The sequence below is a fragment of the Oratosquilla oratoria genome, chromosome 6, assembly GCF_046742065.1.
Source record: "Oratosquilla oratoria isolate Oo_2021 chromosome 6, ASM4674206v1, whole genome shotgun sequence".
NCBI classification, from domain to species: Eukaryota; Metazoa; Arthropoda; class Malacostraca; order Stomatopoda; family Squillidae; genus Oratosquilla; species Oratosquilla oratoria.
In genome coordinates, this window is record NC_134782.1 from 82,305,576 (window position 1) to 82,330,991 (window position 25,416).

Genomic DNA, 25,416 nt, shown 5'->3' on the forward strand with positions numbered 1-25,416 from the left:
CATATATATGTATACATATATATGTATATATATATATATATGTATACATATATATATTATACATATATATATGTATACATATATATGTATACATATATATGTATACATATATATGTATACATATATGTATATATATATGTATACATATATATATATATATATATATATATATATATTATGTATACATGCAAAAATAATCACAATAACGCGTGACGAAAAGATATTGCAGAAACCACAGGGAAATTAAAGTCGGAATACTGAACGTTTTCGTCTATTACGACATCCTCAGAGTACAAAGAAAGAAAAAATAGAACACAATATTTATACAGAAGAAAGAAAACTGGGAGAGGTCATAGCCACATAAAACCTTCGGACATTATACATACAACACATTTAATTACAAATGGAAATGTTAATGTTAATAAAAATACATATACATTCATATACACATAGAAATGGTGATAGTAACAAGAAAAAATAATAATAATAAATAAAATAAAATAAAAAGAACAAAAACCATGTGGCCGAAAGGTCCATAGGACAATTGGTACAATTAGGAAACTAGATACTGCTTTACTATCCTATGATATTGTTTTGTTAAACCAAAACACAAGTAATATTATTATCAAAGTACAAAAATATATGTATACATATATATATATATATACATATATATATATATATATATATATACATATATATATATATATATATATATATAAATTTGGTTGTAATTGTAGGATGTAATGAGATGGGTGAGTAGGATTGAGGGTTCTTGCATAGAACCATATACCTATCATTTTCATGTGGTGTTCTATGGGGAGGATTTTGGATTCTGTATGCAGATATTCTATTAGGGTAGTTTTGGTACATCCTGTTATTATTCTCAATGCTTTATTTTGTATGGTTTGTAAGGTTTACTTTTGTTTTCCTGATTGTTGGGAATCATAATGTGGAGGTGTAGACAAGCGTGGTTCTCAAGAACTACTTGTAGACTGTGATTATGAATTTCCCCTGTTGTCCAAAGCCTGTGCTTGCTATTTATTTTAGTATGTTTGATATGATGTTGATTTTCACTGTCAGATCTTTGATGAATAGGCTGAAGGTCATACTAGTATAAAAAATGAGTCCCAGGATTCATCTCTCTCTCTCTTGCCCCCCCCCCCCCTCAAAGGATTTGATAATTCAGTTTTAACCATTGAATGAATGGTTTTTTGAGTGAGTAATGCTACCAATGATTTCTATTAGGAATCCTCCATTCTATTATTTCTGAGTCATTATTCTAGTTTGTCTATGTAAGTTTGGGTGTTCATCACAACTATTTTGTTGTTGCTATGCAAAATTATCATCAGGTCATCTGATAAGGTCTGGTGTTAGGATATGACATGTGAAGATGGTTGAATAATTAGATAATGCACATGAGATTATTGCTCCATGTGGATTCCATTATACAGTCTTTTATTCCCAGAACTTTGGTTGTTTTGGGTTAAAATCTTCTGTCTCACCATGCTTGTGAACAGTGCTTACCACCATGGGTACTGTTGTTGCTTTTGTAGCAGTTCCCTACCTCCTCCAGGCATTATTTCTATAATGTCTTGTTCCTCTAATTTTTGTGCCTTATTATTGCTGTACATATTTTTATTGCAATAAATACTGTATATTTGATATATTTTCATGTTTTATACTTTACTTTTTACTCAATGTATGTATCTCCAATACACAAGATTTGTGATTTTCCATATCTGGGTAACCCTTTGGCTCTATCAGCCCAGATATGAGAGGGATTACTGTACAGGTACTCCTCGTTTAACGACTTACTCGGTTAACGACAACTCGGAGTAACAACGGGCTTTATGACGTCGTTTAATGTAAATCTCCTGAAGTTACGACGTCATGTACGATAATTAAGTTGGCTGAGGCAAAGTTGTATGATGTAATAAATGAACTTGTACGGTGGATATTAGCTGTGAGGTAAAGTGTTCTGAAGCTTAGGTCTACATTACCATCCTGCAAGCTGCAAAAACTACCTGGGGTACAGTGTATACCGGTAGTGGTAAATTTTTAGTTTTGACCATGGGCGCAATGTAGCAATAGAAAATTAATTATTGATTTTGTTGTTGTTGTTGTTGTTGTCGTTCCCTAGACTGTCTGTCCGAGCAGTCCCGTCTCCCCAAGGAAGGCCACAGCCAAAACTGGGTTTTCCCACAAATCCTTTATAGAGTGTATGTTGTGTTGTTTGCGTGCATGATTGTGTATAATGCAGTCTTCCATTATGTGTTGTATGGTATGGGGTGAAGTGTTACATCCTGGGCAGCTGTTCACAACACGGTCGTCCAGCCTCTTCTGGTAGCTTAGAAGTGCTGGGTGGTGACCGCATCGCAGTCTGGCCAAGTGGACTCTGTCCTTCCGTGGGAGAGAGGATTCAGAAGGGTGGATATCAGGGGGTCTGGCATGTAGCAGTGTGTTGTCTTTCAGTGTGTTAATGGAGCGGTGAGTGATATGATTATGAATATGTTTCCGGAGGCTGGTATTTGGTGGTTGTGGAGGAAGAGAAGAGAGTATCTGTGCGTAATAAAGGTCTTTGGGTGTAGTTTTAATGTAAATTATAATGTAAATTATAATGTATCAATGTAATATACAATTTTGTGAGCGGAAAAAAAAAAAGTGCTAAAACAGATTTCGTAAGTAACGAAGTCATGTCGGATGAATGGTACACCATGTTTGTTATGATAGATGCCGAAGTCGAAGAAATGAAAGGATAAATTAATTCGTCTAACCTAAACTAAACTAACCTAACCTGTGTTTAATAAATCATTACCTGCAAATTAAATGTCATCCTGCTCATCCTCATTGTCGTCGTCATGAGAGACGTTGGCAGACGACAAGATGGCGTCCCAAGCCTATGCTACCGACTTCGTTCATTAGCATATTTTCTTGTAGCATGGTATTTTTTTACTTTCATTTCCGCCCACAAAATTGCATATTACGTTGATACATTTTAATTTACAAAATTAATATTTAATTTTCTATTGCTATATTGCGCCCATGGTCGAAACTAAAAAAATACCCCTGTATTCAATATGGAATGTCAGCATATGCGGATTTGGTCATATACGGTAATTTTAGGAACCTAACCACCGTAAATAAACAGTAAATAAAGCTTTAATGTACTGTATAAAAGAGGGAAAATGCACGAAAGTAAAGATACATGTATTGCTGGACATTGTACATACAGTACATGTACGTATATGTATACACTTTCGCTTAACGACCAATTCGGTTAACGACAGCGCGCTGGTCCCAATTGTCGTCGTTAAACAAGGAGTACCTGTACTTACAAAAGGATTCAGTTAACCCAGGCATGATTATAACATTTTAAGTGCAAGAAAAGGAACTATCTGCATTCCTCACTCATGATTTGTAATACAGTGTAACCTCAAAGTTGGCAGGGGGTATTTACCTAGTTGTATTTTACAGGAAGGGGAGCTACACTCATGGAGTCCTGCCTTTGTATTTCACAGTGTTTTAGTTTGCTCTTAAATTCATGAATGGTTTTTGCGCACAATATTTTTTCGTCCAGTTTATTCCAAGTGTCCACCACTCCATGTGGAAAACTGTTTTTCTTCAGATCTCTTCTATAACTATTTTTTATTTTCTTTCCATGTCCTCTTGTGTTTCTCTTGTCCCAGTTTAACAAGTCCTCTCTATTGAGTATTTCTGTGCCCTTCGTGATTAGATGGTCAATAGGTTGCCTCTCTTCTTTGCTCCAGAGTCGGTAATTCCAGTTTAGCCATTCTCCCCTCATATGACAAGTTTGCAAGTGCAGAGGCCTTTTTTGTGGCTGCTCTCTGGATTCTTTCTATATATTATATAATATATATATACCAAGGCTTTTTCCCCCTTACAAGGGAGGTAGCCAAAAAGGGAAAGGCATAAAATCATTTCCACCCATTCCATCCCTGAATACACTCCACACCCCTCCACCCTCCCTCTCATCTGAGCACTCTGGATGACGGGTCATCCCTGCACCTTGTCCACTGCCCTGGGTCAGAAGCAGTGTCGCAAGACACAGCACATCCACAGCAAGGCCGCTTCATTAAATCGGCGACCCCCCTCTCCGTCCCCCCATTGCATAAAAGGAGAGGACGGGAGAAATCCCTTCGGGCTGCATCAACTTTTGCTCACACATACTACCTCACCCCCCACCCCCCCACCCATTCCACCTCATGCAATCACAACATCATCCATATACAACCATTCTCCATTCACCCCTGTCTTCTGTCCTCTCCCGTCCTTCCTCAACAGACATTCCCCTCTTCCCCAAAGCCCCCTTCACCCCATCCATCCACCTCATCCTAGGACATCCCCTCATGTTCACTCCCTCCACATCTGCCTACCATACCTCTTTTACTAGTCTTAATTAACTCATTCTTTCCATATGTCCAAACCATCCTAATATTCTTTCATCAACCCTATCTCCCAGCTCCTTTTCCACCCCTGTTCTCCTCACCTCCTCATTTCTCACTCTGTCTAGCCTAGTAACCCCCATCATACTTCTCAGACACCTCATCTCAAACACATTCAAACTCCTTCTCTCTTCCTCTCTTATGATCCATGTTTCTGCCCCATACAGTGCTGTTGGCACAATCACTCCTTCATACAGTCTCCTCTTAGCATCCATTCCCAAATGTCTATTCCTCATTACACTCAATAACAAGCAGCCAATACCCCGTCTGGGGTATTGGCTGCTTGTTATTGTGGCAAAGTAGCATGCAGTTGATACTTTAGGGTCTATATGGGTCACCCCTACGGACCAGAGCCACACATCATTTTGTCTATGATAGAGGAAAACTCTGTTCATAGAGAAATGATGACACTTTTATACTACGACTGTCCCTCTGTTATGCTGTCCCCCAACCCCTTGTTTGCTGTCCTGTACCATTTCTCTGAGTATTCTTTTTCTGTGATGGGGGAATTCCCTGTGGTGGGGGAAAAGAATACTGCCACCAAGTATTCCCACTTGGATCGTAAGAGGTGAGAAGAAAGGGATGGGGATTGGGACTAGGCATCCTTCTCCTTGTAGCCCCACAGGGGACATTCCAAAAAAAAAAAGAAAAAAAAAAAAAAAGAAAAAAAAAAAAAAAAAAAAAAAGAGAGAGAAGGATTCTTTCTATTTTCTTTATATTCTTTTTGGTACTGGGTGACCACAATGTCACCGCATATTCTAGTCTAGGCCTTATCAGTGTGACCAACATTTTTTTAAATAATTTCTTCATCCAAATATGTTAATCCCACTTTTATTGATCTTATTAAGTTATAGGATTTTGTTTATCTGTTTATCAGAGGACAAGTCGTTTGAGGTAATTACACCCAAATCTTTTTTGGATCCCACTTTCTTTACCTCCTTAGTTCCAATTTTATATTGTTCTGATATTCTATTTTTACTTTTTCCAAATTCCATTATGCTACACTTCTTAATGTTGAAGTCCACTTCCCATTTCTGACTCCAGTTCCATACCTTATTCAAGTCTTCCTGTCAGTGGCATAGCTAAGAGGGGGTGGTAGGGGCGGTCCACCCCGGATGGCCCTTTTTGAGGGGCGGCATTTTTGGTCCTTGTATAATTGATATAAAATTACGTAAATCAGTCTCTCATAGATGTCAGTTTTTTTCTACGTTATAAAGCATAATAAAGCGTGACAGTTTGCAAGCGTGTTAACATCAATTTGATTGGACGGGTATACATGGGTGAAAATGTGCATTTGTAATATTGAATTATTTAATTCCTTGTGAGAAGGGGCGGCAAACATGAGGGCAGCCCCGGGCGGCAAATGCACTAGCTATGCCACTGCTTCCTGTAGTGATTTGCAATCTGTTTTAGTTTTTACTATCCTTAACAATTTAGCGTCGTCTGCAAAGAAGCTCATGTAACATTGCACATCATCATCTGTGTCATTCACATAAATAGCAAACATTATTGGAGCCAATACAGATCCCTGTAGAACTCCACTGATCACCTCTTTCCAACCTGAATATTTTTCTCTCAGTACTACTCTCATCGTTCTACCAATCAGGAAGTCCTCCATCCATTTTAGTAGGTTCCCTTGTATCCCTCCTATATGTTCCAGGTTTTTTTAATGATTTTTTGTGTGGTACTTTGTCAAAAGCTTTTTGTAAGTCCAGGAAGGCACAATCAGCCCATCCATTCCTTTCTTGCACTATGTCTATTAATCTTGAATATAAACATATTAAGTTTGTGGTACATGATCTTCCTTGTCTGAACCCAAATTGCCTTGGGTTTATTATATTATTTTCTTCCAGGTGTTTTACCCATCTATTCTTGATGATTTTCTCACAAATTTTGGCTATAGTGCTCGTTAGTGAGACTGGTCTATAGTTAGTTGGTTCTTCCTTGAAAAGGAGGAGGCAGAGGGGAGATGTGTGGTTATGAAGAACATCTTATTCTGTTGGACTGAGACTACTTTTAATTCAAATTTGGTGTATGAATTCTGTTTTATTTTCAAAGACTGCACAACTTGTAACAACATATTGGCCACACTGAATGTAGTCTCGCTGCATGAACTATGGTATTCCTAGACTACAACATAATATTTCTTCTTTGAGTGACCTATGGGAGCTGTGGATCCCTTGCAAGAGAGACCTGGGGTAGTGGATTGATTGATTGATTGACTTATAAATATAGGAATGGTAAAGGGTATCTCAAAAGGAAAAATAAGCCAGTGTTACAGAAGAATAGTGAGTACAAATGACAGTTTTTGTAAAACTATTTTCATGTAAAGGGTATCTCTAAGGGAAAAATAAGCCAGTGTTACAGAAGAATAGTGAGTACAGATGACAGTTTTTCTAAAGCTATTTTCATGTGGCTCTACCAGTAGATATGTTGAAGAATTGTTGCACACTTTGTATATATATATTTTGTTGTGTATGAAAGAATAGTTATGTGAATGTATCTCTAAAAAATAATTTTATTTACTTCTAGGGTTGGGCTTCAGCAGGGGTAGAGTTTTTACAGCTAAGTACAACTGATATATTTGAGGCACCATGTCAAGAGAAGCTCCAGGAAGGGGTGGAGTTTATCAGTAACTTCATTGCACAAAAGAAACCAGGCTTTATCTATGTTCACTGTAAAGCTGGAAGAACTCGTAGTGCTACTCTTGTTGGCTGTTATCTAATGAAGGTAAGTTTCCATCCATTTTTTCTGTTTCTTAATTTTTCATGCAACTCTTGGGATTGTCTTTTTTATAGAAATTCAACTTTCTGAATAGAACACTAAACAGATAGAGCAAATCACCATCTAATTAAGTATACTAAAGACCCTATCCTTTTTATAAGGGGGAGCTGCTGAGCCGTTAATGATAATAATCATTGTTGCCTCTAGTTTCACCAACTGAAAATGTAAAGCCACACAGCATCTGGTAATGAACCTTCCCATAGATGGAACTTGTAAAGGAAACTAAGGCCAAAAATGAAATGAGAGAAAAAATTAACACTTTTTATGAAGTTCTCAATCAGAACACAAATGTTTAAAATAGACAAGAGCACAACATAGCACAGAAAACACAACAAGAAGTAGAGACCAAGCTCCTAAAAAATTATGATCTACAGCTGGGGAATGATAGATATGCCATCCAAAGAAGAGACAGAGTAGAAAAAATGGATGGTGGGATGATGGTTGTGAGAAATGACATAATGGTGGAAGAGGCAAGTTTGAGTGAAGGCAAGGCTGAAGCAATCCACCTGAAAATTAGAACTAAAAGGAAGAACAGAAGAGACTTTATGATGGCATTCCCTCCACCCCTGACAAGAATTTGGAATGAAGCTGACTATAAAAAAAAAAATTCAAACACAACTGTCCTGATTTAATTACTTTATTAATTTTTTCTTTTAAATCAGGAGAGTTGTTTGACAATTTTTTTATTTTATATTCAGCTTATGGGAAATTTTAACTGCAATGAGATAAACTTGGAGGAGTGGAAAGCAAGTGGCAAGAGAGATTCCTTGGGGTAATACCCTGTTAAATATAGCAATGAAGAAGATAGTGACCCAATGAGTAAAGGAAGTGACTCAAGTAAGAGGAGATAACATTCCCACAAGGTTAGACCTGCTACTTACCAAAGAACCAAAGATCATTGATTCTTTGAAATACTTTTTTCCCCATAGGAAAAAAAGTGACCATATAACAATTGAATTCCATATGGCAGATGGAGCAACAGAGCCAAGGAATGAATCATACAATCAAGGTAGACTCCACTTTGGGAAGGCAGATTTCTCTGGCTCAAGAAATTCTTTGAAGCAGACTGGAAGTTCTTGAATATCTCTATAAAGAAATTGTAAATCTTTCTTTGTATTCACAATGTGGGAGAGAGCAAACAATTGCCTAAAATCGGGGGAAGGAAGTGGAAACAAGACTGATTCAATAAAAGGTATAAGATTGCTATAAAAGCCAGGGATGTAGCTTAGGGTAAATGAAGAAAGAGAAAAACTAATAGAACAAAGAAAGCTTACAAATGAGCTAGAAATAAATATGCAAGAATCCACAGGGAGGAGGAAAGAATTTTTGAAAAGGTATTGTAGATAAATGCAAAGATGAACCAAAACTGTTTCATAGGTTCATCAATCGGAAATTGAAAATCAAGGAACAGATCAGCAAGCTAGTAGTAGATGGTGAGGTTTTTGAGGAGTCTTCAGCTCAGGCAGAAATGATGAATGAAAATTTCCAAATTGTCTTCACAGAGGAGAGCAATTTTCTAGAAGAGAGGAAAGTAATAATTTGGATTTAGAAAATGTAAATGTGGAAATGAGGCAAGTGCTCTATCTTTTTGGGTCACTGGGTGAGAGAAAAACTTCAGGACTTGATGGAATCACAAATTGGATACTCAAAGACTATAGGGAACTACTGGTGGATAAGATTCATAGTCATAATGCGTGTTCATTAAAAGAAAGATTAGTGCCACAGGATTGGAATAGGGCTCATGTGGTACCAATTTACAAAAGTGAAAAATACTAAATCTTTAAAGAATGTATAGAAATATGAATTTCCATACAAATGTATGAATCCTTAGAACACTTTAAAAGGCAATATAGCCCAACTTGGAACAACACTGTAATTTAAACCTAAGTATGGTAATTGGAGAATAAGGAGAAATAACACAAGTTAGAACCCTATATGAATTTGTAGGCAAGTACGATAATTGGAGAGTAAGAGACAGGACCCCATGAGTGTTGTTACTGTCCTCTATACTACAGTTAAGTACACACATACACACACACCTACATTGGATACACGGCAAAGATTGGAACTCCGGAAAAGAAGTGCAATGTTCGTGGATCTCAACGACAAGGGAGTATCTTGTTGTATTAGTAGGGAAGGGGAAAAGCATGTAGTGTAGTGGGAAGGTGAAGAAGTAGGAGAAAGAGAGGGATTATTGATGAAAATGGAAGGAAATGAGGAAAGGGACGAATGGGCGCAGAATAGACAGATGGGGGACAACAAGGAAGCAGAGTTGTCAAGAGCAGAAATATAGATAATAGCAGCTCAATGGAAAGAGAAGATAACTGCTTTTATGGATTTAATGAGGGAGGAGGTGACAACCTCCCCCGACTAGTAAATCTAGAGAAGAAACTAAAAAAAAATGAATGAATCATGGGAGGTTAGGTTTGACCAATTATCACAGGTTACTGAAAGAGTTGATAAACTGGAAGAACTAAAGAAAGAGAATAAAAACTAACTAAAGAAATAGAAGAATTAAAAAGACAGTTAATAGAAGTAAAGGAAGAGAATGAGGAATTAAAGAGGAATAATAAAGAAAATAAAGAGTCCATAGCAAAAGAGGTAAGTGGTTGGAAAAAATACAAGAGAACAATAAAATTGAATTTAGAGGTATAATGGAACAGCAGATGAAAGAACACCTCACTTGTACAACACTTGCTGACACAAACCAATACACAAACACTTGGACATGTTCTACCTGCCCTCCAGTAACCCCACTCCCACCTCCCCAACCACAGCCAACACCCTTACCCACTCCCAATTTCCCTTTGCCCTTACCCCCGATTAGTACTCCCCTTCCTTTGTCCCCGATCTCTCCTTTCCCCCCCTCTGACCCAGATCCTACACCTTCCCCACTACCACCCCAACCTCAACCCCAAACGGCAACATACAACACATACAAAACACACAACATCAACATATTACAACACAACATTGACGGTATTAACACTAAAGAACATGAACTTGAACACTTTCTTAAACAACACAACATACACATTGCGATTTTACAAGAAACAAAACTAAGACACTCACACAAAACACCATCATTTCATAATTACACCATCAGACAAGACCGGACTGACGGCAATGGCGGTGGACTCATCACCCTGATCCACCACTCCATCTGTTTTGTGGACACAAGTGCCACAACCAAAATTCTCCTCCCTACCACAGATAACACAACAGAAACCCAATCCATTCGAATCCGCACAGGCAACAATTCAACACTGACAATAGTTAACATGTACATTCCCCCCCAATCATCCCCCACAGTTCCAAACACCTTCAGACCTCAACTTAGCCAACTAACCTCAATCCCCAACCTGATCATGGGTGGTGACTTCAACGCCAAGTCGTCTGCCTGGTATGTCGACAACCCTGACACAGACAGAGGGCTTGATATACAGACTCAGTTCGACTCATTGACTATCATGAACAACACGCATAATCATACACATATCCCACACCAAGCCCTCTACACTCCCTCCTCTCCTGATATCACCTTTTGCTCCCCCTGCCTAACCCCAACAACATCATGGAGAGTGGTCGGAGCCCTTGGCTCTGACCACCTTCCAATCATCATCACCACCAAAACAAGATGCACCCCAGCTAGCCACAGACACATTTACACCAATTACAAGAGAGCTAACTGGGAAGCTTTTACTGAAGAGACAGAACAACCTTTTGAAACACTTAACAGTACACCAATCACAAACATAAGCAATGCTGTGCACGCTTTTAATACAATCATACAAAACGCAGACAAGAGATACATCCCTAGAGGCAACAGAAAATCACACAACCCCAACTTCACACCAGAAATCCAAGGCCTCATCAGACAACGTGACACACTTAAACACGATACCCCCACACCTATCCCTCAAAACATAGCAGACCAAATACAAACACTAAACACTGTGATTGCCAATAAAATACATGAACAAAAAACACAAAATTGGCAAAACTTTATCAATACACTTGATCACAAAACAAACACCAGCAAATTGTACAAAACACTCAACAGCATTACACTATCCAACACTAACACTACACGCTCTCACGCAGCAATAATCACAACAACAGATAATCTACCCTCAAACAGACAACAAGCAAACGCACTCATACGTCATTTTGCACAGACGAGCCATCTTACTTCTCACCCTGACGACCGACGCACCATTCGACGTAAGAAAGACTTCCCCACAGACTCAGACTATACACCCTTCATAGACAGTCAGACAAAACTCATAATGCATAATCTCAAGCACTCATCTGCCTGTGGCCCTGATAACATAAGCAACATCCACCTAAAACACATTGGACCACAAGGTATACATGCACTCACAAACATTGCAAACTACAGCTATTCACACAACACAATACCCGACATCTGGAAGCATGGTAAAATAATCACCATTCCAAAACCGAACAAAGACCCAACAATCCCAACATCGCACCACCCAATCACACTTCTCTGCACCCCCTCTAAAGTCATTGAACGCCTAATACTTCAACTTGTCACACCATATATTCCCCTTGCTGACTCACAACACGGTTTTAGGCCACTACACTCCACAAACACTCTTCTGACAAACCTCACACAAAGAATTTTAGATGGCATCAATTCAGATAGGCCCCACCACAGAACACTTCTTATAACATTGGACATTAGTAAAGCTTTTGATGCTATCCCCCGCCACAACCTAACAAATAAAATATATAACACAGACATGCACTATAACACCAAAAGATGGCTGGCCAATTATCTGGCAGGCAGGAATGCTCATGTGTCATATAATGGCCAATCATCGCACATCAGAAACATTAAGAACGGAGTATCACAGGGCTCAGTTCTATCCCCCACACTATTTAATCTATACATGCATGACTTACCCACACCAGACACCTCAGAAATACAAATCTCTTCCTACGCAGATGACATAACAATCACATGCACACATCGTAACACAGACAAAGCTGCAGAAATAATCCAGCCATACCTTGACACACTCAACACATGGTTCATCACAAACAGACTCAAAATAGCTCCAACCAAATCTACAGCAACACTTCTCACCAACTGGACAAAAGAACACAAATACATACCTCATCTCTACATCAACAACACTCTAATACCACACACAAACACACCGAAAATTCTTGGTGTAACATACAATACATCCATGTCTTTCAAACAACACATCACAAACATAAAAAACAAATGCACACCTAGACTTAACGCACTTAAGTCAATCACTGGAACAACATTTGGACAAAACAAAGAAACTAATATAACAATATACAAACAATGCATATGCTCAGTGATGAATTATGCGAGTCCTGCATGGGCTCCTAATCTCAGTGAGACACACCACAACAACCTTCAAATCATACAAAACAAAGCCCTAAAAACAATTACAGGCTGCACAAATACAACACCTACAGACCATTTACACCATGAAACAAAAGTCCTCAAAGTCAAGGACCACCTCGACATGAGAGGCACACAAACACTTGCCGCAGCCACCACAAACACATCACACCCGCTACACTACATAGCAGAACACCCACACACACCAAGAAACATTAAAACTACACCCAAAGACCTTTATTACGCACAAATACTCTCTTCTCTTCCTCCACAACCACCAAATACCAGCCTCCGGAAACATATTCATAATCATATCACTCACCGCTCCATTAACACACTGAAAGACAACACACTGCTGCATGCCAGACCCCCTGATATCCACCCTTCTGAATCCTCTCTCCCACGAAAGGACAGAGTCCACTTGGCCAGACTGCGATGCGGTCACCACCCAGCACTTCTAAGCTACCAGAAGAGGCTGGACGACCGTGTTGTGAACAGCTGCCCAGGATGTAACACTTCACCCCATACCATACAACACATAATGGAAGACTGCATTATACACAATCATGCACGCAAACAACACAACATACACTCTATAAAGGATTTGTGGGAAAACCCAGATTCGGCTGTGGCCTTCCTTGGGGAGACGGGACTGCTCGGACAGACAGTTTAGGGAACGACAACAACAACAACAACAACAACAACGAACTAAAGACACAGTTATTAAAGTGATGAGGGAGAAGGAGAATATAGTAAGAGACTTAGCGGATAAAAAGAAATGTATAATTGGGGATGGAAGAGAAGTATAATCTAAATAGGACTGCAAGAATAAAGGAAGAAAAGGAAAAAGTAAATAAGATATTAGAAGTAGTTCAATAAGATGAACCAGAAATAGGGAGACAAATAGAAGAAATGTATAGCCTCGGGAAATACAATACAGATAAGACCAGACCAATTAAGGTTAAATTCAGGTCACAAATGACAGCAGAGAATATCTTAGCAAAAACAGGGAAACTAGCAGACAGTGAGCAATATAAACAGGTATGGAATAAAAGAGAAATAAATAAAGAGGAAAGAGAGGATGAAAAAACAAAAAGACTAGAAGCTAAGGAAAAAACGAGAAAAGAACAGAGTCATAAAAAGAACAATTCTATTGGAGAGTAGTGAATATGAAAGTGAGGAAATGGTTCATAGCAGAGGAAAACAGAAGGGAAGCGGAAAACACAATGGAAGTAGCAGAAAATTAAAGGTGTCTTACACAAATATAGATGTAACAGGCTTGAATGAACTGAATTACAAAGGATTACAAAGGCGGGGCATGCCGACAGGAGACCTTTTGATCCATATCTAGGTCGGATGGGAAAAAAAATCATATTAATAATAAAATAATAAATAAAAACTATGATAATGTAAATAACAAATAAAATACATAAATAAATACATAGGTATAGTTAAATAATAAACACTTGTACTTTTTCCAGTCTGTCAATGTCTTTAATGAGATTTGGTGACCATGCGGAAACAGCATATTCCAAATGTGGACGAACTAATGATTTATATAGCTTGTTAATGAGTGATGGACTTTTGAAATCAAAAGATCGCGCAATCAGTCCTAGAATCTTATTTGCTTTCTCAGAGGCTGAAATACACTGCTTGGATGATTTGAGGTCGTTACTGATAATTACGCCGAGATCTTTTACACTATCCACTTTTGTTAACGAATTTCCAAATAACTTGTAATCGTACTTACTGTTATTTTTATCTATGTGCATTACCTTGCATTTACTTGTGTTAAATTTCATTAGCCACTTTTCAGACCATTGCTGTAATTTATCTAAATCTTCTTGAATATCTAATTGGTTTGAGTGATCATTTGCCACTCCGCACAGTTTTGTATCATCAGCAAATTTGGAAACAGTAGATTTTAGTCCATGGTCTATATCATTTATATGTACTATGAATAGAAGAGGCCCAAGAACGGAACCCTGAGGAACTCCACTTGCAACACTTTTCCATCCAGAAGTTTTTCCATTTAAAACAACTCTCTGTTTTCGACCCTTCAACCAATTACTAGTTTAACCTAATAGGCTACCACTTATTCCATGCAAAGCTAATTTAGTAAGTAGTCTTTCGTGTGGGATGGTATCAAAAGCTTTTGCAAAGTCTAGATATACTAAATCTATATTGTTTCTTTTGTCATAATTCGAGATAGCTGTGTTGTAGAATTCGAGTAAGTTAGTCACGCAAGAACGTTTCCGTCTGAAACCATGCTGGCTATCATTTATCAAACAGTTACTTTCTAAGTGATGTTCGATAGCATCTCTGATGATAATTTCCATTATTTTTCCTACGATTGAAGTCAAACTTATAGGCCTATAGTTATTTGGTTTGTTTTTGTCACCTTTTTTGAATATGGGAGTAACGTTAGCTAGCTTCCATTCTCTTGGGACATCTCCGGATATGATGGATTTCTTGAAAATAATTTCTAATGGAACAACAATCTCATTTTTCATTTCCTTTAAGATTCTTGGATGCCAACCGTCAGGCCCTGGTGTTTTATTAACTTTGAGTTTGTCTATACACCTTTTAATTTTTTCTTTTGTTATATTTACCGTAGTGAGTAAGTTTACCCTAGACTTTTCACAGGTTTCAGTTTGGAATTCACCTTGAGGTGTTTCGTTTACGAATACCGAGCTAAAATATTTGTTTAAGATATTACACATTCCTTCATTTGAATATTCAAGTTGACCGTCAGCAGATAATAGTGGACCAGTGTGATTCCTAACAACCTTTTTATCTCTAATGTAACTATAGAATTCTTTGGGATTCTCTTTGGATTTCTCAGCGATGTTCATTTCGTATTGTCGTTTTCTTTTTCTTATTGTCTTTTTTAAATCTCTCTGTATTGATACATAACTTTCATACTCATTAGATGCACCCGAGCACTTATATTTCTTATAAGCCTGTCTCTTTTTAGCAATACTTTTTTCAGTTTCTTTGTCGAGCCACTTTGGGCGAGCCTGATTTGGGGGACGTCTGTCCTTAAGAGGAATGTAAGTTTGAATCATCTTAGTGAGCGTATTTTGAAATATTTCCCACATCTGATCTACTGGTCTTTCGTTTAATTTTGCCTCCCAATCTGTAAGCTGAAGCTCCTGCCGTAGTTCTATGAACTGAGCTTTACTGAAATCGGGTATTTTAGAAAAAGAACCGGGCATAATGGGAATTGTGGAGACAAAATTGAAAGGTCCACTACCACCCAACAGTCTATGACATGGTGCATATAATTATTGGATCAGAAACAAAGAGGTAAAACAAGGGGGTGGAGTTATGTTCCTGACCAAGAAGGATATAAATGTGAGGAATGTTACATATGGAAAGAATAGAGTAGAGATGATTATGATGGAAGTGGAGGACAAGGATGGGAAGATCAGGAAGTTTGTAGTAAATTATGTGCCTCCTAAAACAGCCTCATGGGAAGAGAAAGAACACAAAAATATGTTAGAAGATACAAGGATAACACTAAATAAGATAGTTGAAGATGGAGGAAGAATAGTTATAATGGGTGACATTGATTGTAAAGAAATCTGCTGGGAAGAGATGACAGTGAAAGGTGGAGACGACCTATGGGGAAATGTACTACTTCATATAATTATAGAACATACAATGATGCAATGGATACAAGAGAATACTAGGTATAGAAATGAGGAAGAACCATCAAGACTGGACCTAATAATCACATCAGAACGTGAAATAGTGGACAAGATTGAATATAAGATACATACATACACATACATATACCAAGGCTTTTTCCCCCTTATTAGGGAGGTAGCCAAAAAGGGAAAGGCATAGAAACACTCCCACCCATTTCATCCCTAAATACACTCCACACCCCTCCCACCCTCCCTCTCATCTGAGCACCTCCTGGATGACGGGTCATCCCTGCACCCTGCCCACCGCCCTGGGTCAGAAGCAGTGTCGCAAGACACAGCACATCCACAGCAAGGCCGCTTCATTTAATCGGCGACCCCCCCCTCTCCATCCCCCCTTGCATATAAGGAGAGGACGGGGAGAAATCCCTTCGGGCTGCGTCAAAATTTACTCACACATACTACCCCACCCCCCACCCCCCCGCCCATTCCTCCTCATGCAATCACATCATCCATAAAATCCATATACAACCATTCTCCACTCACCTCTGTCTTCCGTCCTCTCCCTTCCTTCCTCAACAGACATTCCCCTCTTCCCCAAAGCCCCCTTCACCCCATCCATCCACCTCATCCTAGGACGTCCCCTCATGTTCACTCCCTCCACATCTGCCTTCCATACCTCTTTTACTAGTCTTTCTTCACTCATTCTTTCCATGTGTCCAAACCATCCTAATATTCTTTCATCAACCCTATCTCCCAAATCCTTTTTCACCCCTGTTCTCCTCCTCACCTCCTCATTTCTCACTCTATCCAGCCTAGTAACCCCCACCATACTTCTCAGACACCTCCTCTCAAACACATTCAAACTCCTTCTCTCTTCTTCTCTTATGTTCCACGTTTCTGCCCCATGCAGTGCTGTTGGCACAATCACTCCTTCATACAGTCTCCTCTTCGCATCCATTCCCAAATGTCTATTCCTCATTACACACTTTAATCCACCAAGGCATTTACTCGCTTCTCTCAATCTACATTCTACCTCCACCTTCACTCCACCTTTTCCTGCTACACTTGCACCCAAGTATCTAAAACTATCCACTTCCTCCAGTCGCTCTCCCTTAATGTTCACTTCCAGTCTACTGCCACTTTCACCCCTTGTACATCTCATCACCTTACTTTTACCCACATTTATCTTTAACTTTCTTCTATCACATACTCTCCCAAACTCTGCCACCAGCTTCCTCAATCCCTCCTCCGACCCTGCCACAAGCGCAGTGTCGTCCGCAAACAACGCTGGCTCACCTCCCACTTTTCTCCATTTTCTTTAACCATCTCCAATCCCTGACCCACTACCCTAGCATTCACCTCTCGCACCACCCCATCCATGTATAAGTTGAACAGCCAGGGCGACATAACGCATCCTTGACGAAGTCCCACCTTTACTTCAAACCACTCACTCTCTCCATTTCTAATCCTGACACAAGCTCTACTACTCTCATAAAAAATCTTGACAGCTCCCAAAAGCTTTCCTCCTATCCCATAAATCTGCATAACCTCCCACAGTGCCTTTCTGTCTACCCTATCATAAGCCTTTTCCAGATCCATAAAAGCCCAAAAGACATCCTTCCCCTTTCCTATAGCTTTCTCACATATCAGTCTTACCACAAAGATCTGATCTACACAACCTCTACCTGTCCTAAATCCACACTGTTCCTCACCAATTACTCCTTCTGTTCCTCTCCTAATCCTCTCAATTAAGATCCTCCCATAAGCCTTCCCTACTACACTTAACAGGCTAATCCCTCTGAAACTACTACATTCACACTTGTCCCCTTTTCCCTTGTAAAGAGGAACTATACAGGCACTTCTCCAGTCCTCCGGTACTCTACCCTCTCTCCAGCAAACATTAAATAACCTCACCAACCAGTCCACCATCACTGAACCTCCCTTTTTCAGACATTCTGCATGGCATCCATCCAGACCAGGTGCCTTACCTGCTTTCATCATCTTTACAACTGCCTTCACCTCATCCTTCCTTATTTCTCCTCCATTCTCCTCACTCGTCACTCTCATTTTCTTCGCACTTCCCACTGCAGCTATCTTTCCTTCCCTATCCTCCTTCACATTTAGCAACTCCCTAAAATATTCTGCCCATCTTCCCCTTACTGCCATCTCTTCCATTATCATCTCTCCATCTGTACCTTTTACCTTTTCTTCCCTACTTGATTCGCCTCCTCTTCCTCTCTTAATTTCTTTCCAAAACATCTTTTTATTACTTCCAATAAATAAAAGTGACCACATATTGGTTGAACTGGAATTAAATGAGGAAAAATACATAGAAAAAAATGAACAATATAGAAAGGGAAGATGGATGTATGGAAAAACAAATTTTGATAAAATAAGAGAACTCTTTCAAAAAGCAGACTGGAAAGGGATACACAAGGAAGAAACAACAGTAGAAGAGAAATGGAATATTTTGACAAAAATTTATAAAGAAGGAATGGAAAAGTGTGTTCCAAGACAAAAAAAAAAAAAAAAAAGGATATGTAAAGTGTTGGTACAACAAAAGATGTAGGGAGTTAAAAGACAAAAGGGACAAAGCTTGGATAAAATGGAAAAAAGACAAAAGGCCTGGAAATGAAAAATATATACTAATTATAGGAATGAATATGTACAAGTGTGCAGAGCAGAAAAGTTAAGTATGAAAAAGATGTCATAGAAAAATGTAAAGATCAACCAAAACTATTTTACAGATTTGTAAACAGCAAACTGAAAAACAAACAAGAATTAGAGACACTACAACAACGAGAAATTGAATACACAGAGGAAATAGAAATGGCAGAAATTGTGAACAAGCATTTTAAATAGGTGTTTACGAGGGAGAACATACAACCCAGAAATATCGAGTGGGAGAAAGTCCCCCCTATGGAAGAGATAAAAGTGACAAGGAATGAAATAATGAAACACTTGAGTAATCTCAATGTCAGAAAATCGCATTGACCAGATGAAATGGCAAACTGGATTTTAAGAAAATGCAGGAATGAACTAACATACAAAATACATAGTCTAATAAGCCGTTCATTGAAAGAAGGAAAAGTTCCAAAAGATTGGAAAAGAGCAAATATAGTACCAATATATAAAGGACAAAACAAGGAAGACCCTACTAACTGTAGACTGGTCTCTCTTACAAGTACGATAGCTAGAATTTGTGAAAGAATGATCAAAATTAGATGGGTAAGGCATCTGGAAAAAAACAAAGTACTAAATCCAAGGCAATTTGGATTTAGACAAGAACGATCGTGCGTCACAAACTTGATGTGTTTCTATTCAAGGCTAATAGATGTAATACAAGAAGGAGATGTATAGGTTGATTGTGCATTTCTAGACCTGAAAGAAGCTTTTGATAAGGTGCCACATAAAAAATTACTACAGAAATTAGAAACTGCAGGAGGAATACAGGGAAAATTCCTGAAGTGGATGGAAGAGTTCTTGCATGAAAGAAAAATGAGAGTGGTGATAAGAGACAACACTAATTGGGATGAAGTAATTATTGGAGTTCCATAAGAACATAAGAAATAAAGGAGACTGCAAAAGACCATAAGGCCCACACTAGGCAGCTCCGTATCCATCACCACCTGTCATCCCCATCCATTAAGTTGTCTAATAATTTTTTAAAACAATTGATGGTTTCAGCGCTTACTTCATGGTTACTAAGTTTATTCCATTCATCGACCACCCTATTAGTAAACCAGTTCTTGCCTATTTCCTTCTTAAATCTAAATTTGTCCAGTTTATACCCATTACTGCGAGTCCTGTCCTGTTGGTTCATCATGATGACCTTGCTTGGATCACCCCTGTTATAGCCTTTGATCCACTTGAACACCTCTACTAGATCACCCCGCACTCTGCGTCTTTCCAGAGAGTGTAAGTTTAGGTGCCTAAGCCTCTCTTCGTAAGGCAAATTTCCGAGTCCTTGTATCATTTTGGTCATTCTTCTCTGTACTGATTCTAGTGAATTTATGTCCATTCTGTAGGACGGAGACCAAAACTGTACCGCATAGTCAAGGATGGGTCTAACTATTGCTAGATAGAGTTTAATTAATTACCTCTGCACTTCTATTCGTTACCGTCCTAGCAATGAAGCCTAATGCTCTGTTAGCTTTATTTCTGGCGCTAATGCACTGCTTCCTGGTTTTAAGATCTGGACTCACCAGAACTCCCAAGTCCCTCTCGCACTCAGATTTTTCTAAAAACGTGTTATCTAAGCTGTATCTATTTTCGGGGTTGTGTAGCCCTATGTTTAACACGCTACACTTAGAGATATTGAAGTTCATTTGTCATTTCACCAACCATGTTGACAGTTTATTTAGATCATCCTGCAGAATCTGGGCGTCGTCTCCTGACCTATTTAGGCGTCCTATTTTAGTGTCGTCTGCAAACTTACTACATACATACATATACCAAGGCTTTTTCCCCCTTCCAAGGGAGGTAGCCAAAAAGGGAAAGGCATAAAAACACTCCCACCCATTTCATCCCTAAATACACTCCACACCCCTCCCACCCTTCCTCTCATCTGAGCACCTCCTGGATGACGGGTCATCCCTGCACCCTGCCCACCGCCCTGGGTCAGAAGCAGTGTCGCAAGACACAGTACATCCACAGCAAGGCCGCTTCATTTAATCGGCGACCCCCCTCTCCGTCCCCCTTTGCATATAAGGCGAGGACGGGGAGAAATCCCTTCGGGCTGCGTCAAAATTTACTCACACATACTACCCCACCCCCCCCCGCCCATTCCTCCTCATGCAGTCACAACATCATCCATATACAACCATTCTCCACTCACCTCTGTCTTCCGTCCTCTCCCTTCCTTCCTCAACAGACATTCCCCTCTTCCCCAAAGCCCCCTTCACCCCATCCATCCACCTCATCCTAGGACGTCCCCTCATGTTCACTCCCTCCACATCTGCCTTCCATACCTCTTTTACTAGTCTTTCTTCACTCATTCTTTCCATGTGTCCAAACCATCCTAATATTCTTTCATCAACCCTATCTCCCAAATCCTTTTTCACCCCTGTTCTCCTCCTCACCTCCTCATTTCTCACTCTATCCAGCCTAGTAACCCCCACCATACTTCTCAGACACCTCATCTCAAACACATTCAAACTCCTTCTCTCTTCTTCTCTTATGTTCCACGTTTCTGCCCCATACAGTGCTGTTGGCACAATCACTCCTTCATACAGTCTCCTCTTCGCATCCATTCCCAAATGTCTATTCCTCATTACACTCTTTAAACCACCAAGGCATTTACTCGCTTCTCTCAATCTACATTCTACCTCCACCTTCACTCCACCTTTTCCTGCTACACTTGCACCCAAGTATCTAAAACTATCCACTTCCTCCAGTCGCTCTCCCTTAATGTTCACTTCCAGTCTACTGCCACTTTCACCCCTTGTACATCTCATCACCTTACTTTTACCCACATTTATCTTTAACTTTCTTCTATCACATACTCTCCCAAACTCTGCCACCAGCTTCCTCAATCCCTCCTCTGACCCTGCCACAAGCGCAGTGTCGTCCGCAAACAACAGCTGGCTCACCTCCCACTTTTCTCCATTTTCTTTAACCATCTCCAATCCCTGACTCACTACCCTAGCATTCACCTCTCGCACCACCCCATCCATGTATAAGTTGAACAGCCAGGGCGACATAACGCATCCTTGACGAAGTCCCACCTTTACTTCAAACCACTCACTCTCTCCATTTCTAATCCTAACACATGCTCTACTACTCTCATAAAAACTCTTGACAGCTCCCAAAAACTTTCCTCCTATCCCATAAATCTGCATAACCTCCCACAGTGCCTTTCTGTCTACCCTATCATAAGCCTTTTCCAGATCCATAAAAGCCCAAAAGACATCCTTCCCCTTTCCTATAGCTTTCTCACATATCTGTCTTACCACAAAGATCTGATCTACACAACCTCTACCTGTCCTAAATCCACACTGTTCCTCACCAATTACTCCTTCTGTTCCTCTCCTAATCCTCTCAATTAAGATCCTCCCATAAGCCTTCCCTACTACACTCAACAGGCTAATCCCTCTGAAATTACTACATTCACACTTGTCCCCTTTTCCCTTGTAAAGAGGAACTATACAGGCACTACTCCAGTCCTCCGGTACTCTACCCTCTCTCCAGCAAACATTAAATAACCTCACCAACCAGTCCACCATCACTGAACCTCCCTTTTTCAGACATTCTGCATGGCATCCATCCAGACCAGGTGCCTTACCTGCTTTCATCATCTTTACAACTGCCTTCACCTCATCCTTCCTTATTTCTCCTCCATTCTCCTCACTCATCACTCTCATTTTCTTCGCATTTCCCACTGCAGCTATCTTTCCTTCCCTATCCTCCTTCACATTCAGCAACTCCCTAAAATATTCTGCCCATCTTCCCCTCACTGCCATCTCTTCCATTATCATCTCTCCATCTGTACCTTTTACCTTTTCTTCCCTACTTGATTCGCCTCCTCTTCCTCTCTTAATTTCTTTCCAAAACATCTTTTTATTACTTTCAAAATTTTCTGTCATACTCCTACCCCATTTCACATCTGCTCTCCTCTTTACCTCCTTTACCTTTTGCTTTACTTCTCTTTTCTTTTCTTTGTACGTCTCATATGACTCCCCTGTCCTCTTTTGTAACCAATCTGTGAATGCTCGCTTCTTCTCTTCTACAACCTTCTTTGTTTCCTCATCCCACCATTCACTACCTTTTCTTCTATTTCCCCCTGTCCTTCTTGTTCCACACACCATCCTTGCACACTTTAGGACTTCCTCCTTGAACCATCCCCATTCCTCCTCCACACCCATCTCTGCTCTATCCTTTACTCCCTCCCACTCCTTCAGCTTCTTTTCGTACTCCTTCTCCTTTTCCTTTTCATTCAAGGAGTTCACTCTAAGAACCTCCCTACCTTTTGTCCCTTTCCTCCTTCTCCATCTATCCTCCACTCTCAGCTTACCTTCCACCAAAAAATGATCTGATATTCCCCCACCCTCTCCCCTTAGCACATGTACATCCTTAACTCTTCCTATCATAATCCTATTTACCACTACATAATCCATTAGCGCTCTATCCACCACCCTTCCCTCCACCACCCTCTCCCATGTGTACTTATGCTTGACTTACTAACATCACTATTTAACCCACAAGGCGCAGTTCTCGCCCCAATAATGTTTGCTATATATATTGATGATATGGATGAAGTAATTGAAAGTTATATGAGTTTCTTTGCGGACAATGCAAAATTGTTGAAAAAAGTGAACACTGTAGAAGATAGTGAGTTGCTACAGAGTGATCTCATAAATTATGGGAATGGAGTAGGAAGTGGGAGATGGAATTCAATATTAAGAAGTGTAGTATGATGGAATTTGGAAGAAGCAAAAAAAGAATAGTGGGAGCATATAAATTGGGAGAAGAAGGAATTAAAAAAGTAGAAAATGAGAAGGACCTGGAAGTCATTATTATGAATAATATGTCCCCAGAGAAACATAATACAAGATTTTTGGAGAAAGTTATAATTTAATAAGAACAATCAAATTGGCATCTACATACCTGGACAAAGAAATGGTGAAGAAAATACTGGTCACTTTGATAAGACCAAGGTTGTAGTATGCATCGACGACGTGGTCACCAAGTACAAAAAATGTATAACAAAACTCGAAAGAATACAAAGAGCAACTATGAAATTGGCACCAACACTCCCAGAACTATCATATGAAGAGAGACTAGCAAAACTTGAGCTACAGACATTAGAGCAAAGAAGAGAGAGAGGAGACTTGATAACTATTTATAGAATCATGAAAGGCATAGAAACTATTGAAAGAGAGGATCTAATAAAATGGGATAGTAGAGATACAAGAGGACATGGAAGGAAAATCAAGAAAGACAGTTATAGAAGAAACCTAAAAAAAGAACAGCTTACCCCACAGGGTAATAGATGTTTGGAACAAGTTAGATGAGAAAGTGGTGTGTGCAAAAACAATACACGAATTTAAAAACAGTCTAAATAAAACAAGATATGAAGATGGGACACCATGAGCGTAGCTCCCCTTCCCGTAAAATACAACTAGGTAAATACACTGGTCAAAGTGACTGTGAAGATTGGAACTCCAGGAAAACTTCAAGTTTCTTCGATCTCAATGATGAGGGAGTACCTTTGTTGTATTAGTAGGAAATGGGAAAGCTCGTGGTGTAGTGGGAAGGTGAAGAAATAGGAGAAAGGGAGGGATTACTGAGGGACATGGAAGGAAATGAGGAAGGAGACAAACAGGGTCTCCCGGATGTCAGAAGAAATGTCAACAAGAGTGCTGCAGACAATGCAGGTGATGTCGAAAATATCAGTAAAGGCACTAAAATCAGAAATATAGATAAGAACAACACAATAGAAAATGGAGATAATAATTTCCATAGATTTAATGAGGGAGGGGATGCCAACCTCCCCCGATTAGCAAGTCTAGAGGAAAAACTAGAAAAAATGATCGAGCACAAGGAGGTTAGGTTCAGCCAACTAACATGGATTACGCAAAGAGTTGATAAATTGGAAAAACTAAAGGAGGAGAACCAAAGCCTAAATAAAGAAATAGAAGAATTAAAAAGACAGTTAACCCCTTCCATACGGTGCCGCATACGTAGGCGGCATGAGGAGCAAGTGGATACGCGAGGCTGCCATATCGGCGTCTTGATTATATTTATTGTAATTGCCCCTGAGTAATGACATACTCTCTAAACTGTCTTCATCACATTTTCTATGGTTATCAAAATTCACGGGTGAAAGAGAGAACGATCGATATAAGCGGTGACTATATTTTATGATGCGAGTATTATTACGACACATCGTACGTCTGACAGCTAATGCTGCCCGCGAGATTTTGGCCTGTACTGAAGAGGTTAAAAGAATAATAAGGAACATAAAGAGTCCATAGCAAAAGAAGTACAGGGTTGGAAAAAAGTCCAAGAGAACAACAAAAATGCATTTAGAGATATAGTGACACAACAGATGAAAGAATAAATTAAGGACACATTTATTAAAGAGATGAGAGAGAAGGAGAAT

The 25,416-nt window shown here is 39.5% G+C and overlaps 1 protein-coding gene across 10 annotated transcripts in view; it reads left to right on the forward strand.

Annotated features, from left to right (window-relative positions):
* Positions 1 to 25,416, forward strand: part of PTPMT1 (protein tyrosine phosphatase, mitochondrial 1) — a 108,084-nt gene that overhangs the window by 61,303 nt on the left and 21,365 nt on the right. For 9 of the 10 annotated variants that reach the window (XM_076187451.1, XM_076187449.1, XM_076187450.1 and 6 more), the window contains one exon: positions 6,999 to 7,196. In XM_076187451.1, the coding sequence (XP_076043566.1) occupies positions 6,999 to 7,196 (198 nt within the window). Of the gene's footprint in view, positions 1 to 6,998; positions 7,197 to 25,416 lie in introns of those variants that run through there. The other variant, XM_076187458.1, reaches the window with a different exon arrangement.